Here is a 19,515-nt window from a genome sequence, read left to right on the forward strand (position 1 = left end):
AAAAACTATGACACTCAATGAGACTAGAATGAAAACATATGCTGTGAAATAATCGGAAGTTTTCAGAATGTTAGCGAGCAATCAAAATAACTAGCTTGACCAAAGAAATTAAAAAGTTTGAATTTAGAAAATACAGTTTTTCTGAGGTAACAGCCATGGTTTTTTTTGTATGGCTTTTCTCATAAGAACAAGTAACTTATTGGAGAAGAGTTGGGAGTGGGCAAAGAAATCGGGCCTGTTGTCAGTGCTACTACTGGTTTCACGCTCGTCAGCTATCATCAGGTGTGCATAGACAGCCAGTCCCGCTTTAACATTTGAACACTCTGTGATGCCGTGCAAATCAAAATGCTGAGCTCCGGCGGGAACCGCACTGGCAGCCTGGCTTACACCCTCTACCGTTAGCCACCCAACAACTCCTACTTTTAACTTCTGGCCACAACGACTGCAAGCCGACATGAACGCTACTTGCAAGTCGACCTGACGGTCGCCAACAGCAGAAATTCGAGCAGTCCATTTATGGACAAGCTGCTCAGCACTCTTGCATCTGTGCCTATTTAGATCAAAAGTTTGATTTTGGTTGTCATTTATAAAAAATGCAGTTTTTTCTGAGGGATCAGCCATGATAAACCTAGTTTTCTGCTAGTGTGGTTTCCAAGGGAGTGCGGCATTCTGATTTGCACGGCATCTCACAGTGTTCGAACTTCAAATCGGGACTGGCTGTCTTTGCACACCTGATGATTGCTAACATGCGTGAAACCAGTAGTGGCCAAACAAGGGGCCCGATGTTTTTGCCCACACCCAACTCTCCTCAAATGAGTTACTCGCTTGTATAGGAAAATCCAAACAAAAAAATCCATAGTTGATACCTCAGAAAAAACTGCATTTTTTATGAATGACAGCCAAAATCAAGCTTTTGATTTACTAGGAGATTATGTGGTGATGGGCAACCTATAAACAAGAGGTAGCAGAGATAATGGTGACAGGGACCAATTATGAAGGTTCTATTACTTCAACTTTAATGTGTTGATCAAATGACCCTCGTACTAAGATGGTAATGTTTAAGATCAATATTCCTTTGATTATCTATTCAAAGACTCAAAAATTATACCTAAAGTATCAGTTGCTGAACGCCATTTGGGAGGGAGTTTAATAATGGGTGCTGTGAACGATGGTGGCATTGGGGGCACCACACTTGACTGAGGCTGGGCCAATTCACCCGGAGGCAAAGGAGGCATTTGAGAGTAGTTGGTTTCTTGGTTTGGCATGGGTGGAAATGGTGCAGCATTTTCTACAGGCCAGTTCTGTCCTGGACCCATTGGAGGTCCCATCGGCATAGGAGGCATGTTTGTTTGCTGGGGGTACATGGGCACAGGTGGCTGGAAGTTCGGGTCTTGAGGATTGAACACAGGTGGCTGGGGCGTCATTGGAGGGAATGACATACAGCTAGGATCCACCCCGAATGGCATTGGTGGCCTACCCATCATAGGACCAGGTGGATACATCATTGGACCGGGAGGGTTCCCACCGTTTGGAGGGCCATACAACCCCAAATCTGGTGGAGGCATATCTGATGGCATCATATTTGGATCTGGAAAATTGTCAAAGAAGAATGTATGAAAATGTGTTTCATTACATGGACGTATTTATGCGAAAAGGCGCTAAACGCCATTTCCAAACTTTTCAGTAAAGCAAGTTTGACTAAAACCATTGGCATTTCCGTACTAATGGACCGATTTTGGTTTACTTTAGCTTGTTTGAAAGCTGAAGAGTTCTTCTAATTACTCACGTTGCCAAAATTACGAAAAAATGCATATTAAGCGAGACATAGGGGATTTTGCACGTAGGTCCATTTGATTGAACGCGCTAACCCGGATTCCGAATTAAATCAAAAGGAGCTATCTCCACTCGATTGACGCGCGCGCGGCAGAGCTTGATGGAAACTTGGTGAAACTTATTATCAGGAGGTATTTTCGGACGGGAAACTCGAATTTCGGGTCAAATTTTAAAAATTAAGAAATCCAAGACGGCGGACATGGCCTAAAATGCTATCTCGGCCCTGTCCAGCCGATCTGAGTGAAACTTGGTATCAGGAGGTATTTTCGGACGGGAAACTCGAATTTCGGGTCAAATTTTAAAAATTAGGAAATCCAAGACGGCGGACATGGCCTAAAATGCTATCTCGGCCCTGTTCAGCCGATCTGAGTGAAACTTGGTATCAGGTGGTATTTTCGGACGGGAAACTCGAATTTCGGGTCAAACTTTGAAAATTCAGAAATCCAAGACGGCGGACATGGCCTAAAATGCTATCTCGGCCCTGTCCAGCCGATCTGAGTGAAACTTGGTATCAGGAGGTATTTTTGGACGGAAAACTCGAATTTCGGGTCAAATTTTAGAAATTCAGAAATCCAAGACGGCGGACATGGCCTAAAATGCTAGCTCGGCCCTGTTCAGCCGATCTGAGTGAAACTTGGTATCAGGGGGTATTTTCGGACGGAAAGCTCGAATTTCGGGTCAAATTTTGAAAATTCAGAAATCCAAGATGCCGGATGTGGCTTAAAATGCTATCTCCTTTTTAAAGAAACGCACTGCACGTCTAGAATGGCCGCCAATGAACCTGCGTAACGCGCACGGGCCGGGTTGTGAAGGCCGGAGGGGGTGGGAGCCCAAATATACCTACCTAACCTCAATCTGCATTCCCGCTGCATCTTGCCAATGAGGATTAAATGTGAAAATTTCCACGTTTGTAAACTTTAAATATATGGCACTCTACGTTCACAATACACCGCCTCGTCGAGGTGCGTGGTTTACCTGGTAGCGTCGGATTGTGAATTCCCTTCATGTGCTGATTACCTATGTTAAAATTTTCGTATCTAAATAAAAACAGTTTCTGTTGTCATTTTTAGCCCCTAATACCGAACTTCACATAAACGATTCAGGCATTGAGCTGTTGTTGAAATCCACATCCGCCATATTGGATATTAAAATTTTAACAATAAGGTTATTCAGTAATTTTTAATTTTTGCATTTTCTTGGAGGATTGAGTACGCACAGTTCGCTGGAATTTTCTCCGACTTTTTGAAACGTTATAAACCCACCGAAAACAAGTTCGAAGTTGCGTATTCTGAGCTCCCATTTAAACTCGCGTCTCCGAGGAAGTCAAGATGGGGCCTGACGAACCCGTAGGTGACGGTCACGCTTTTGACCATGTAATCCTTCCAGCGCGCTCTTACTACTCATGAATTTCTAAATACTGTTCCGATTCCAATAAAGTACCTAACAGTATTTTAATTAAAATTAAGTGATTCCAATGGGTTTGTTAATTTGTTCGCTCGTTAAAAGCCTGTTATCCGTGTCAGTGCACACTGACATCGATCGAGCCAGAGGGAACGCACGGTCGATATATGACTGTCAATCAGGGGATCTACCAGACGACATCTGGGATTTTTCGGCGATGCGCGTTTAAATAGGAGATAACATTTTAGGCCACATCCGCCATCTTGAATTTATGAATTTTTAAAATTTGACCCGAAATTCGAGTTTCCCGTTCGAAAATACCTCCTGATACCAAGTTTCACTCAGATCGGCTGGACAGGGCCGAGATAGCATTTTAGGCCATGTCCGCCATCTTGGATTTCTAAATTTTTCAAAATTTGTCTCGAAATTCGAGTTTCCAGTCCAAAAAAAACCCCTGTTAATAAGATTCACCAAGTTTCCACCAAGCTCCGCCGCGCGCGCATCAATCCAGTGGAGATAGCTCCTTTTGATTTAATTCGGAATCCGGGTTAGCGCATTAAATCAAAGGGAATTACACACAGTTCTTTTTTATTTTATTCGTAATCGCTGATTCCCTGTTTTGCGATTTTTCAGGGGCTGATCCCAGGGGATGAAATTAGTATTTTGGGGGCATATTTACGTGTGAGAGCAGCTTATTACATGGAGAATCCAGATCCGTTAAAAACTGAAATTTGGAAATTTGGCACTTAGTTCCCTTTCATATAAATACGTCCACATTGACTGATACTTTTCATACGAACACCTCATTTACTCTTTTGGTTGAATTTAAATATCAAAATATTAGTGGATATCTCTCTTTACAATACATCTTTGAAATCCATTCTTTGTATCAGGAAAAATATGCTCTCTTTTTCTTTGTTTCCCCCTTTTTGTTCAATGCTCATGCCTCTGAACATGTTTGCAATACTACATCAACCGTCAGAGGAGAAAGCTAAATTAAGTGACAAAATACCAATGATGGCTCAAAATTCAAAATTGTAAACATCAGTTTTTTCTCTTCTTCTGTCTTCAAGAATGTATACAATAATCCGAGAATCAATTAAGATTGAATCAACTCATGCAAAAACCACTGGTGTATATTTTTCTTTCTTTGGATTATTTTGGGATTGAAATACTTCTTAAATTCAGACACAATTGTGAAAGAGGTAAGGACTTGTTTTGGGGTTACCTGAATCTTTCAACAAGTCTGTGCACCATGTTCATGATTGCATCTTATCTCAAAAATGATTAAAATCACAGGGTGTCTACTGATGTCTAAGTTCCTCGCCGTTTGATTACAGTTTCTTTACCTTTTTTATACTTCCCGTAAAATTCCTTTCTTTGGAGGTTTTCTTAAATCCTTGCTTTCTTACTGCCTTTTTCACACTTAGTCCTTACTTGAAACACACTTTCAACTCAGACAATGACAGATGTTTGCAAAAGAAAAAAAATGGATTTGAAAAATTGGAAAAGGGGAATGCTAAGTGATTACAGTACAAAAAAGAGACAAAACTGTCTCGGATACAGAATAAGGCGATCCTCGTGCATTTTGAGGCACTGAATTCACAAGTGACCTCGGTTTTTCCATCACCCTCCAATTTTCCGGAGAGGCCAATTTTTCCCACCATTTTCCTAGAAAAGCTACGAAAATGGTGGGTGGTAACTAAAGTCTAAGATCATATTAGATTTTGCAGCTTAAAGTCTCTGAGAATGGATGTATTACACATCTGGAAAATTTTTGAAATTTCACTTTGAGGCAGCCTGGAAAAACTTTTGCTGCCCTTTTGGTTCGGAAACATCTGACCAATTTGATAATAGTCACGTCTTTTCACGAAAAAAAAAGTGATTACTTGAAAAGTTTGATGACACATCGTCACCTTCTTGCCAAAGTATCACAAGTACCATTTGTACTTGAAGAGTAGTTTTCAAATTTCTCAAACCTATCCAATTTTTTATTGAGAGACTAAAAAAACAGTATCACTTAAACATTTTACCTGATATTTTTTTAGTCATCAAAATTCATCCCTGAAATTTTAATGAAAGGATGTACCAGAGTTTTAAAGAAAAAATTAGAGCGTTACAGCGGTGTTTGGCATAAATTAGGCGTAAATGGTGCTTGAGATACTTTGGCCAGAGGGTGGCAATAGTTCCTAATGATAAGATGTGGCTAACTCATAGCATTGTTGACACATGTCTAATGCACAGAGCTCTTTTGAAAAAAAAAAGTGATTAAGGTGGAATAATTGAATAGAGATGAAAAGAAAAGCTTCAACATTGCTAAATTATGTGCAGGTTTCTACTAAAATTAAGGGTCAAAGCAAGAACAAATAGAAAACTTCTGAAAATAGAAATGTAGAGAGAGTACCCTGAAATTACCTGGAGGGAAAGGAGGCCAAGGCCCTAGAGGCCGAGGATAACAAGGACCACTGTTGGGATCCCTCCCATTGTTTCTCCACATTTCTTCTTGCTGCCTTTCATCATCAAATTGTCTTTGATCTTGTTCCAGATAGCAATTTTCATCATCATCCACCCCAAGAATTCTTCGTCTCTCTTTGCTGTTCCTAGTAAAATATAAGCTGACTCGAGAATTTCTTCAAGACTGATATACAAATCTTATCTTACGAAAAGCTTTGGCGTTTGCACAAATTTTGCTGCAGCATCGTCGTTGACCAAATTTTCAGCAATTCCCACCAATTATTTTGAACGACTTGGTAAGCGAGTGCACAATTGAGCCTTCGATTTTTGGAGCCCTTTTTGTTCGTCAAAGGCATTACAAATGTGTGAAAATTATTTAACTGAGGGAGGCTAAAGTATTTTCAGAAAACCAAAAGAGGTCAAGAGACACAATTTTGATCAAACTTCCAATGATGCCCACTCCCCTTCATCAAAGAATTTCTGTGGCGCCAAAATCCTTGCTTGATCAGAACTAGACATGCACTAGTACCTGTTTTTTTAGGAATTAGCGACCATACAACGCTTTGTACAGTTGTTCGCCACCAGGTCAAAAGGGGCACTTAGGCTTCGCAGGAATCTTAAGTGATGCTGCACACAATATGTGAACACGTTAGTTTGCCACCTGGTTTCCATTGATAATTTCAAATTTGGAAACCTCATTGTATTAAATGCTCCTAATTAAAAATTTATGGAAATCGGAAATTATTAGTATGAAAACTTTGATCAATGAGATTATTTGAAAAAACTTTATCAGATCTGCACGATTGAATAATGTTGATTCTCTCAGACTAGAAAAGCACCTGAGTTTTTGGTGTTGTTTTTATATTTTGAAAAGAAAAGAAAAGGAAAACCTCTCGGTGGTACTGAGGCAAGCAAAATTGACATTAAAGCTACGAGTAAAACTTAGTAATTTTATCTCTCAAATATTATAAAACATTTTCCCCTCCAAACACGAAATATTGCAGGAAGGGTAAACGGGTTCATGCACTGTTTTCAATGAGCCATTATAATACTTAAATAATTTTCTTGGTCAAATCAAGTGTCATGCTTCCTTTCTCTGGCCTTTAACATCTCGTTTCATCCAGAAATGACACTTTTTTACCCCAAACTACTCTAAGAAAGAACAATACAGTGGCAACACTCTTGATGGCGAGATTAAGGCAGGACTTCTACCGGCTGCAATCCTCATAATATTAGCGACCAAAATATTATAACCATCATAGATACAAGACCAGTGGGTTCCTGTGAACCCACTCTGACCATAAATAATACCATTCGTTGACTTGATATTAGGGGGGTTTTGACACACTATGGCGCAGCCCCTCCAGTCGGTATCCATGGTGACTGGTGGAGCCCACTTTACGGATGCACACTCGCGCAGTTCACGGAAGAAAAAAATTTGTTTTGATGATCGAGAGCAGACCAAGTCACCTCACTTTTTTGTCATCCTTAGCCTGTCCTATCATATGCTTCGCTCGCTCCTTGCTTGAACAGTGTCCTCGAGTTCTTTAGCACTCGCTGGAACCTGGCGTTCCTGATCATGATACAAGGGTCATCCAAAAAGTAAGTTTCCCTACCTTGCATCTTCCGAACGAAAAGAGATAAATCAAATTAATAAAAAAGCACATATTAAGCATACTCTTAGCTTTCAAACAAGCTTAAGTTTTTGACGATCGGTCAAGGGGTTCGCGAGTAAACTTAATTTTACTGAGACAACCTCCTGTAGACGCGTGCCCACCTCCGGGGTCAGGATGCGCGGAGAGTCGATTATAGAAGACTCGGGTTATCGCCTCTATACATCATATCAACAAGAAATGTTAAAGTTTTCATTGAGTAACTACCTTACTAGTAGTTAGTAGTAGTTACCTTACTTTTTGACGTAGTCTTCACATCTTCTTTGACATGTTTGGTATCATTACAGCAGCTTCTTGACGCCCTCCGCGATGAAGATCTCGTCTTGGCTCCGAAACTAGTCATTGACAGCGATCTGCCCTCCCAAATCAGTTGCTTTGCGTAGAGAAATTTTCCCCCAATCCTTCAAACTTTCGTACTTTAGCTTCATGTGACTTTCATTTGTTCCCGAGCGGAAAAACTTCCACAATGGAAGCGATTTTCAACCGATTCAGAGGTACAGATCGCTGTCAATGACTGGTTTCAGAGTCAAGGCGAAAGCCTCTACGCGGAAGGCATCAAGAAGCTGCCATGATGATACCAGAAATATCAAAAAAGATGTGGAGACTACGTCAAAAAGTAAGGTAAGGCCTACTCAATGAAAACATTAAAATTCCTTGTTGATGTGATGTATAGAGGCGATAACCCGAGTATTATATAGTCGACTCTCCGCGCATCCTGACCCCGGAGGTGGGCACGCGGCAACAGGAGGTTGTCTCAGTAAAATTAAGTTTACTCGCGAACCCCTTAACCGATTTTCAAAAACTTGAGCTTGTTTTAAAGCTTAAAGTATGCCTAATCAGTGCCTTTTTACCGATTTGATTTTTCTCTTTTCGTTCGGAAGATACAAGGTAGGGAAACTTACTTTTTGGATGACCCTCATATAAAAGTTAAAACTGGGACCATGTGCGTTTTGATTAGAAATTTAAAGATTGAAGACAGGTTGGTCAATGGTAGAAAAATGTTTGTAAGTAATAAGTTAAAATTTCTCCTTGAAGTTTCAAGCCCCGAAAAAACGTCAAAAACATTTTTAATACCCCGCGTAAATTTTAAACTATCAGCTGACAAAACAGGACTTCAGATCATGAGGCGACAGTTTCCAGTTCCACTAGCGTATGCGTCAACTGTTAATAAATCTTAAGGCCAGACCCTGGATATCATTGGAGTCGACCTTTGGGATCATTTCTTTGCACATGATCAACTTTGTGTTGCTTTGAGTAGGGCAAGGGAAATGAAAACGTCGTTTGCTCACTAAAATGGAACAACTGCAAAGCGCAGATGTAACAACAAAAATGATGTATATACAACACAGCTGATTTGAGATATATTTGGCTGGCAATATTTCAGAAATATTCCGTAGTAAAGATATATTAAATGTTGCAACAGTATTGCCAAAACAATTTTTTGACATTGATAAAATAGTTTTAAAATATATTATTTCAATATTGCTGAAATGTTTCTGACAATATTTCAAAAATATTTTTGAAATATTTCCATGTTAAGCGGCTTATTTATTTTTCAAAGTCTCCTGAAAAATAACACAAAACTCAATGAAATACATTTTACTGGACTGGACAGAAAGAGGTTTTTGCGAAAAACTCTTTCAGAAAGATGGAAATTCTAGTTATCTTACCTGTCTTGCCTGTCTTCAAATCTTGATTTTCTCGGCCGATCATAGTCAGGTGATCCATCTCGACTTCTTTTCCGATCCCAGTCCCAATCTTTTCGATAGTCTGGGTTCACCCAGCTATACCTATTTTGTTCTCGGCGATCATATGATTTACTCTTGTGTTTGTTATGCTCCAGGTCTCTGATATATCCTCTATCTGGGAACCAAAAATATGACATTATACATACAGGCTGTAAAACCTTATTTATAATTTTCTTCGTAAAGTCAAGATTTTAGGTTTCACTCTTTTCATACTTTCACCCCAGAAAAATAACATATGTGAACATGGAGATTCCAACACTTACTTCTTGTTTGCTTTAGGGATTCAACTTGAGGCATAGTTGAGTCTCAATTGGCGATTCTTAATAATTATTGAAGAATGATGACAACAATAAATGAAATTTCAAAGACATCCACATCAACATCTACCTTACCCTACCCCAATTCACAGGGAGATATAGGAGACGGCTGTAAATTCATAAGAAATTACAAACGCAAACACGATTAAGAGGGAACAAGAAAAGAAAAGAAGAGAAAAAGCAATGTAGAAAAAGGAACAGTTTAAGGTGTAGTATGATATCAAAGATTAAAGAGTGGTTAAAAGTGCTAGGAAAAAACCTAACTATTTATATCTTACATGCAACATGGCTGTTTTATCAGTCAGTTTGTCTTTTAATTTTGGGATACTCTCTTGTCAACGGAGACAGAGGAGAACGGCACCCTGAAAGTGGGAAAGAGAGTCCCTAAACAAAATTCAGTGCATAAACTCAGACTTTCTTAAAGTCTGGCATGTGAAGCTCGTGAGGAATTCTTGCGTTTATGACGTCCGGTCTTCCCGACCCAGTCCAGAAGCTGAATTGCCTCATGATTGGGGTGGGACCCCAGACGCTCCTCGTATCTCTCATACATATGAGAGACAAAAGCCTCCAGTCTTTCTAATCCGAGTTCCGTTCTGATATACACGTTTCTCTCATACCAACGAACTTTTGCTATTTTCCTCAGAGCAATACTTGGGATGGTTACTATCTCCCGAATGTTTGAGTTTGCCTAACAGGCTTATAGTTGACAGACATACGCCCACACCGGCCTTATCATGGTTTTATATAAAAGAATCTTACTTTTAAGGTACAACTTGGATCACAAACAAAGTGAACATTATTTGTTTATAGAAAAACGAGTATTATTCTGTTAGTCATTATCTCTATGAGGCGGTTCGGCTGGTGAGGGATTGGCTTAAAAGCTATTGCACTGTATGTAAAATTTCACCAGAAAAACAATGAGCACAATGAAAAGTTTTGAAAAAGATTGCTAAGGGGAGAAAATGCGATTTTAAAATCGTTCCCCTCAAAAACGTTATTTGAATCCGGGCCGTTGGCGCGAACGCCGTTTTTGACGTCACACCTTAGGTGATGACCCTTGGTTTATTCCGAGTTAGTCCGAACAATATGGCTGCTGCCCGGTTTGTTTATTTAGCGAAAGTTTCTATCTGTTTATTGTGATTTAGTGGTAAAATTTGGCGAGAAATTTATTGAAACATTTGGTTTCGTCCGAAATTAACTCTTTCTTGATGAAAAAAGGCGTTAAAGTTCGCGAAATTTATTCACCGGGCGACCGCGAGTGAGCATCGGCTATCGGAAACGACGGGCTCGTAAACAAACGAAGATTGATAACAGGAAGGATCCAAACAACTCGGAATCTTTTAATTTTCTCTACCTTTAAACCATTTCTGACTTCTACAAAGCATCTGACAATCAGTTTCATCGTATTTTACAGCCTGGAGCTAGAGTCTATCGGCTCATTGTGATGTGTATTCAGAGCATTCTGAAACAGAAAGTCAGTTCTCATAAGTTCACACCCAGACATTCTTGTGGAGTTCAGTCTCAGTGGAGAGAAGCTGTAGGATTACCTCATTCCCACGATTTAGTTACTTCACCTACATTTCATGTCGTACTCCTCTTCAAGTATATGACTGCAGATGAGCAGCTTTGGAAATTTTTGATGCACACCGCACCTAAGAAATGAAATAGCCTCGATAGAAGTATCACTTACCATATAGGTATCACTTCCTCATGAGTCTGCTTGGGTTGATACCTTCCCAAGTCTAGTTGGAATGTCGATTCAGCCGTGGCACTCACCGGCAAATTTCTTCCTCAATCGGACCTTTGATGATTCATTGTCGAATTAGCTTTGAACTGATTAAATATAAATGACACCATAAAGTGTCATTTATGAGTGAATCAGAGATCAAAGTATAAATTTGAAGCTGCTAGAGCAGTAATTTCATCTGGCAAAAGTGATCGCCTACATGCAAAACCTACTTAAGACGGATCTGAGAAACTTTGAGTCACCAAAAGGAGGTATTCATATTCACTTATTCATTACGCACACAATTTTCTGCAACTGGTGGAATTTCTTTGCTAAATTAGAACGCTTAAGAGAAAGTACTGTTAATAGAAAATATGCGATAATACCTATCTAACCTACATTACCGGTGTATGCACTAGAGTGGTAACGCATAAAGAACAGACAGAAACAAACACTGAAGAAAAGGGCAGGAGTGGATTAAGTTACTGTAGTTTCTAATTTACTTCTGAACTGCTAATTGGAAGAACCATAAGACACATCTTTGATGTGTAATCACTTGGTGCGTACCAGAGGAACCTTGAACTGTAATCATATCGGTAAAGTTTAAGGGGTCAACAGGCTTTAATGCTAAAAAAAAGGTGAACTTCAAACTCTTGTATGAATTCAAAACCACATACTTCAGATGAAGAAACTACAGAACACTTGATTTGAGGCGAAAATGAAAAGCGAATGATCAAAGAAAAGAATGTCTGGGTGTGAACTTATGAGAACTGACTTTCTGTTATAGAATGCTCTGAATACACATCACAATGAGCCGATAGACTCTAGCTCCAGGCTGTAAAATACGATGAAACTGATTGTCAGATGCTTTGTAGAAGTCAGAAATGGTTTAAAGGTAGAGAAAATTAAAAGATTCCGAGTTGTTTGGATCCTTCCTGTTATCAATCTTCGTTTGTTTACGAGCCCATCGTTTCCGATAGCCGATGCTCACTCGCGGTCGCCCGGTGAATAAATTTCGCGAACTTTAACGCCTTTTTCATCAAGAAAGAGTTAATTTCGGACTAGACCAAATGTTTCAATAAATTTCTCGTCAAATTTTACCTCTAAATCACAATACAGGGTGTTTCAGACCACCCGTACCAGGCCTTTTTCTCGGTTGGTATAAGTCGCACGAAGTCAGAGACCGCAGGGTTGAATAGGGAATTGACCCCAAGGAATCCGGATTTTGTGGTCTCGAAACCCCCCCCATCCCCCTTCGGGAATATAGGGGGGGTCACGATGCTAAAAGTCACGGTTCCCGACCGAATTGCGGATGGATCGCATCAGAATTGAAAAGCACGGAAAATTTCACGTGGAATTGACCCCTAAAAATCCAAAATTGGACCATCCAAGGCCCAACAATGACCCCCTAAAGAGGGAGAACAGTACCCTCCTCCATAATTTCTCTTTGGTCTTAAAATTGACGTAAATTCTCCAGAAAAAGACGGTTTCCCAGGTAATCGACCTCGAGAAATCCAAATTTCATAGTCCCGAAGCTCCTCTAGTTCCCCTTGGGGGGTAAACGGGGGGGGGGGGCAATTTAAAAAATCGGGGCTTCTTTCCGAAAGGGGCCTCGCCGCGCCCCCGCCAAAAATTTCTCAGGATTCCTCTTTGGTCGCAAAATTGACGTCGATTCTCCAGAAAAGGACGGTTTCCCATGTAATCGACCCCGAGGACTCTAAATTTCATGTTCCCTGAGCTCCTCCGGGTCGATTACATGGGAAACCGTCTTTTTCCGGAGAATCGACGTCAATTTTGCGACCAAAGAGGAATCCTGAGAAATTTTTGGCGGGGGCGAGGCCCCTTTCGGAAAGGAGCCCCGATTTTTTAAATTGGGCCCCCCCCGTTTACCCCCCCAGGGGGGCTAGAGGAGCTTCGAGACTATGAAATTTGGATTTCTCGAGGTCGATTACCTGGGAAACCGTCTTTATCTGGAGAATTTACGTCAATTTTGAGACCAAAGAGAAATTATGGAGGGGGGTACTGTCCCCCTCTTTAGGAGGTCATTGTTGGGCCTTGGATGGTCCGATTTTGGATTTTTAGGGGTCAATTCCACGTGAAATTTTCCGTGCTTTTCAAGTCTGATGCGATCCATCCGCAATTCGGTCGGGAACCGTGACTTTTAGCATCGTGACCCCCCCCTTTTCCCTCCAAGGGGGGGTGGGGGGGTTTCGGGACCACGAGATTCGGATTCCTTGGGGTCAATTGCCAATTCAACCCCGCGGTCTCCGACTTCGTGCGACCTATACCAACCGAGAAAAAGGCCTGGTACGGGTGGTCTGAAACACCCTGTATACAGATAGAAACTTTCACAAAATAAACAAACCGGGCAGCAGCCATATTGTTCAGACTAACTCGGAATAAACCAAGGGTCATCACCTAAGGTGTGACGTCAAAAACGGCGTTCGCGCCAACGGCCCGGATTCAAAAAGCGTTTCAGAGACCTTCAATTTTTGGTGTTTTTTAAAGTAAAATTTCTCAGGCCAGAGAGCTCAAAAAAATCTGAAAAAAATTCTGTATATTCATTTAACCTAGTACTTTTATAATATGTAATAAAAAAGTTCAGCCGAACTGGCTCATTCCTTATATTTGATAGGCTGACAGACAGCATCTCAACGAAATTCCCATCTTCTTATATGTACATCAAAACAGGCTGTTATTAAGGAACATGTAAACAAAGCACAGGTATCAAGACATTCTATTCTTCTTCCTCTTAAGCTGCAACACTGTTGCTGCATCATGTGCACATCTACTACCTCCTACAATTATTAAGATGACTTAGGCAATAATAGGAGTTTTCATCTCTGTTCTGCTAAACCATAAATTATCTGAAAAGAATAGCTCCTTCAAATAATGTGGTGATACCTTGACTCAATGGTAAACCGATACAAATGAGTGAGAAAAGAGAAACCTGCACAAATGCATAATGAGAGGTACCAATTTGTTGCTATTCATAGCGGGCCTCCATTTTGAAAATAGTGGGAATATTTTGGAAGGGATGTATTCATTCTTTAGGAATTGAGAAACTTCGGCACATTATAGCTCGGATTACCCTATCAGTAAACAACCAAAATGCTGCTTTTCTGCAATTACATATTTAGACTTCAAACAGTTGTAATTTTTAAATATTATTAGACTTGTAACCAGAGTTTGGCACAATTTCTTCATTTTCCTTTTTATTTCTCTTTCCCACAAGGTATTATGTAACCAAAGCTCATGTTGTAAAGGGTCTGATGCACGCAAGAGATCCAGCTGAGCGAAAAGACTTTTGACAGGTAAAATTGCACAAAAACACAATAGGCACATAAAATATGTCTTGCATCCACTCCTAAGCATGCAATCTACATAGATTTGAGAGGCTTTCTAAAAATTCCTACAGAACATAGCACGCAGTTTTTCTAAGTGACCAGTGACCAGCAGTCGAGTCTACCTTTAGAGACACAAAAAAAGTTAACCTAAAAATAAAGGAATAATCTTGCAAAAAAATGTTTGAATATTATTTCAAGCATTTGATTTCTCCTTATTTCTTTATGTTTAAAAAACTTAAATTTTAATTCAATAGAAATTATACATAAGGCAAGTTTGTTACAGTACAAAGATTATTTGTTTATGTAGGTTAGGTTTTTGTACATCCACCACTAAGAGGAACTGCATGCGGACACAGGAATTTTGAAAGCGTGTGTTACAAACTGTGTAGATTGTGTGCCAAGGAGATAATTTCATTCTTTTTGATGTGTCCGACGTGATTTTCACGCAATTTTACTAGTATAAACTTGGCTGTGCCTCTTGCATGCAATAGACCCATTTGATCAAAACCACTCAAATTTTCATAGATTTAGTTCCCTGGCGCAAAAAAGGATCCAAAATTGCATTTGTCCTGGAATTTGAATGCACCAAAACCATCCCAAGCATCCTACTATTGAAGTATTTTCAAAATTTGAGCATAACATCTTGTGAAAATCATCATTTTACTAACCAGCTTCCCTCTCATGCTCTTTTAATTGTTCAATTCTTTCTTTCTTAGGGATGCGGAAGAGTTCCTTCAACGACTGCCATTCTGACAAAAGTTTTTTTGCTAATTCAATCACTTGCTTCTTCACTTGGTGAGAATCTTCTGGTCCACCTTTTTCTACGTCTTCCTTTTTGACATCAACCTCTAATTCAGTCTTTCCTTCACTGCAAACAGAAAAAGAGCCAACGAAAAAAGTGAATTAGTGTTCATGCACTTCATTACCTTCTCTTATGGACTCTGATTAGTTGAAGGTACCCAACACAAGATCACTTACGGCACTAATAAAAATCTGAAGCGCATGGAGTTTAACACGAAAGTAAAAAGTGATATTTTTGAAGAGAGTGGTGAGAGTGTGTTGAGGAATTGAGTGTGGCTATGCTCAGCAATGTACTGGACAATCCTACTGGAAAAAAGCTGTTAGAACTGAAGAATATTTGGATTACATTTTGCAATAAGGAACCACTATTTCTGGCCCATTTTAGAAACAACATAAATGCAATTGGTTTCCCTATGCAGAAATGTGTTTTTATGAAAGAGCCAGAGATAGTGGTTCCTTATTGCAAAATGTAATCCATTTGAAGTGTGAGACCCCGTCAAGAAGCAAATCTACATTTGCTGACCATATTTTAACAGCAGCACATAACTTTGAACAATGTTCAATAAAGATCATCCAGAAGTGTGGTAAGAGTAGGAGGCTCTAAACGTCCTCGAATAACTTAAAATCAATAAAGTACCGACAGATACACTAATTAATATACAGATTGAACAACAGGTAACACCAGTTGTAATCCTTATCAAAAATAACACAGCGCCATCACCTCATCAGTCCTGGGCTTTATCAGAGTTTGTAGCGTACCCTGATGTATTTTATCTTTTGTCTTCATATTACATATTTTCGTCTGATGATGGACAAAATAGCTTTAATGATAACGACTCAAGAAAGTTACCCATTTTACTACCTAAGGAGGATTACAAAGAAGAAAGACCCAGTCAATGACATGCTACCCAATCAAAAGAAACCTAACCCAGATAATTTTTAAAGTTTCCCCAATAAAATTTGATTCGTCTGATTTTTGCAAACTCTTACCAAAATCAGTAGATATAGATTGACAAATTCAACAGAATATCAGATTCTATTAAAAACTCCTTGAAATATTATAAATCAAGAATCCAGGTACTGACTTTCATCTCATAAGTGATGTAAGGACTGAAGCAGCACGAGTTCTTAAAGATGTCGAAGTATTTTATTAACTAAAAAGGTTGTTCCAAAAACGCCGATTTTGGCCTCCCCTTGGTGTTGGTCCACACTTTGCTAGGATGTTGTACTAGTGTCCCTGATACCTGGAGAAAGTTTCAGCCCCCTCGAATGATTGGGGGGGGGGGGGGGAAGGCAAAGTTGCCGTTTTTGCAAGACTTTAACAATCGATATTTCCAGGACGGTTTGAGTGTAAGTGTTGCGTTTGCGCTAAAAAAACATCAAGAAATATCCCCTACAAGAGTATCTATACCGTTTTGATGGTTGCATAATTTATCTCAATCATAATTCGATTTTTTCGATCTTGACAGTTCGACTTTTTTCTGTTTATTGCATCTCCGCTCAAGGCAATCATTGCTAAGTGAACAAAAACCAGTCAGATGAAATTCTGCAACTACCACACTGTACTTGACCTTAGGGAATAATTTGGTCTCGAGCTACAGCAGCTTTCCTTCACGCGACGGGTCGGCGTCCAATTCAGACAAAGAAGAACTAGGGCCTGCAATATTTACAGAACCCTCTTTGAAGAGTGTTTCTTATGTTTTTTTATATGCTGAATTCAAATTGGAACTATATTTTGAAAAATAGTCCCAATATAGTTGCCAAATCGTGCAAAAAGCGCATTTTTAACAGTTTGCACGATTTGACAACTTCTGCAGCATACCAAATGTTGGGGGCTATTCCTGTCAGATTGGGTATCAACTGCTAGTTGACAAACTACCAGTAAAGGGTAACTTTCAGTTCAACATAGGGGAGAGTTTTGTCACTGATTTTCAACCTCTAGTTACTGAACAAAGACTGCTTGCCAAATAGTGCATTAACATTTGTTTCCACATATCCTACATCAGGTTGTATCTACTGTCTGGGAACCCTTCCCAAAAATTCAATTGATAGTTGAAGAAGACGACGGAGCACCCCTCGTAAAGAGGAGAGTGCGGGTGGTGGGGTCCGCAAACCGAGCGCAGGTAGTTAGATCAGGCTCTTCGCAAACCAGTAAACCAAGAAAGAAAAAATGTTTGGTCTCAAGTCCTAGTTGAAACCTAACAGGCAGAAATAGCACTGGTTGAAAATCAGCCCGTTGACAGGCTCTTAACCAGTAGTTGTAAATTGACAAGACACACCAACCTCTGGTTGAACCTTGACAGACAGTCCACTACCAGTTGAAGGACTTGACAGGAATCGCCCTAAGAATGCCTAATTTTATGGAGACACACGTTTCTTTGGAGGAGACATCGGACTTTACATTCTTTGTATTGAATTGACGCCGGATTCGTCATAGATTGCAAAGTGTTAGAAATGCGCTTTATTGTACAACTTAGAATATATTGAAAACAAAGCTTAAAATGAAATTCAGCAATTTGAAGTAGGAGAAATTCTCCTTACTAACTACAATCTTCAATTTCTAGGAGCAAGATGGGCCAAAATTGATATTTTTCATAATTATTTCAGGCACACTGATTGTAAACTACTGTCTGCTATTAGTAAAGAAAAGTGATTTTTATATCATTCCTGCGGAGTTTTTGATGTAGAATCCGAATTTGAGGATGGTTTGCACATTTCACTTTAAAAAGTTGCGAACACTGCTAAATATCGGATTTTTTGCATCATTACTCAACGTTAAAGGGAAAATTTTTCAAATTAAAGTTCTAATTTGAATTAAAAATAAAAATTGCACTTCAAAGAGGATTTTGTAAATATTGCAGGCCCTAGTTCTTCTTTGTCTGAATTGGACGCCGACCCGTCGCGTGAAGGAAAGCTGCTGTAGCTCGAGACCAAATTATTCCCTAAGGTCAAGTACAGTGTGGTAGTTGCAGAATTTCATCTGACTGGTTTTTGTTCACTTAGCAATGATTGCCTTGAGCGGAGATACAATAAACAGAAAAAAGTCGAACTGTCAAGATCGAAAAAATCGAATTATGATTGAGATAAATTATGCAACCATCAAAACGGTATAGATACTCTTGTAGAGGATATTTCTTGATGTTTTTTTAGCGCAAACGCAACACTTACACTCAAACCGTCCTGGAAATATCGATTGTTAAAGTCTTGCAAAAACGGCAACTTTGCCTTCCCCCCCCCCCCCCAATCATTCGAGGGGGCTGAAACTTTCTCCAGGTATCAGGGACACTAGTACAACATCCTAGCAAAATGTGGACCAACACCAAGGGGAGGCCAAAATCGGCGTTTTTGGAACAACCTTTTTAGTTAATAAAATACTTCGACATCTTTAAGAACTCGTGCTGCTTTAGTCCTTACATCACTTATAAGATGAAAGTCAGTACCTGGATTCTTGATTTATAATATTTCAAGGAGTTTTTAATAGAATCTGATATTCTGTTGAATTTGTCAATCTATATCTACTGATTTTGGTAAGAGTTTGCAAAAATCAGACGAATCAAGAACATCATCTTTAAGAACTCGTGCTGCTTCAGTCCTTACATCACTTATGAGATGAAAGTCAGTACCTAGATTCTTGATTTATTATATTTCAAGGAGTTTTCAATAAAATGTCGAATCAGTGCAACATCTCGTCACCTTCCGGCCACTGTATCACTAGCGCCATTTTTACCGAAATTGAGTTATGAATAGTTTCGAAATAATGAGATGCATGTACATATGAAAATAATAATTTTTTTCAGAATAAAAATGTAGAAATATGAATAAGAATCGATTATAGTTGATTTACTTTCGTATCACAAGCGCCAATCTTGGCAACCGCCTACCTTCTTGATTTTTTACAATTTTTTGTTACAGCACCCCTCAGAATGACTTGAAGCTACATTATTTTCGTATGTAAATGCATCTGATACTTTCAAACATAACATTTCTTTAAAAATAAAAGTAAGTAAATATGAAAAATACTCTGTTGAAGCTGATGAACTTTTGTATCACAAGTGCCATATGAGAGCAAAGCATCACAAGTGCCAATTTGGGTAATCGCTTATCTCTGGGATTGTTTTTATGATTACAGCATCAACAACACTTGACATGACCTGGAGCAAATCGTCACTTACCGGCAGGAGTATCACAACAGCTATTTTTATCAAAATTGAATTA

General features: G+C 39.4%; 1 protein-coding gene across 11 annotated transcripts in view; it reads right to left on the reverse strand.

Annotated features, from left to right (window-relative positions):
- Set2 (SET domain containing 2) overlaps positions 1-19,515 on the reverse strand; it is a 106,499-nt gene that overhangs the window by 12,896 nt on the left and 74,088 nt on the right. For all 11 annotated transcript variants that reach the window (XM_019061393.2, XM_019061391.2, XM_019061392.2 and 8 more), the window contains 4 exons: positions 15,168-15,367; positions 9,032-9,224; positions 5,650-5,834; positions 1,109-1,588 (listed from right to left, as the gene is read on the reverse strand). In XM_019061393.2, coding sequence (XP_018916938.2) covers positions 1,109-1,588; positions 5,650-5,834; positions 9,032-9,224; positions 15,168-15,367 — 1,058 coding nt within the window. The remainder of the gene's footprint in view (positions 1-1,108; positions 1,589-5,649; positions 5,835-9,031; positions 9,225-15,167; positions 15,368-19,515) is intronic.

The sequence above is a fragment of the Bemisia tabaci genome, chromosome 1, assembly GCF_918797505.1.
Source record: "Bemisia tabaci chromosome 1, PGI_BMITA_v3".
Lineage (NCBI taxonomy): Eukaryota > Metazoa > Arthropoda > Insecta > Hemiptera > Aleyrodidae > Bemisia > Bemisia tabaci.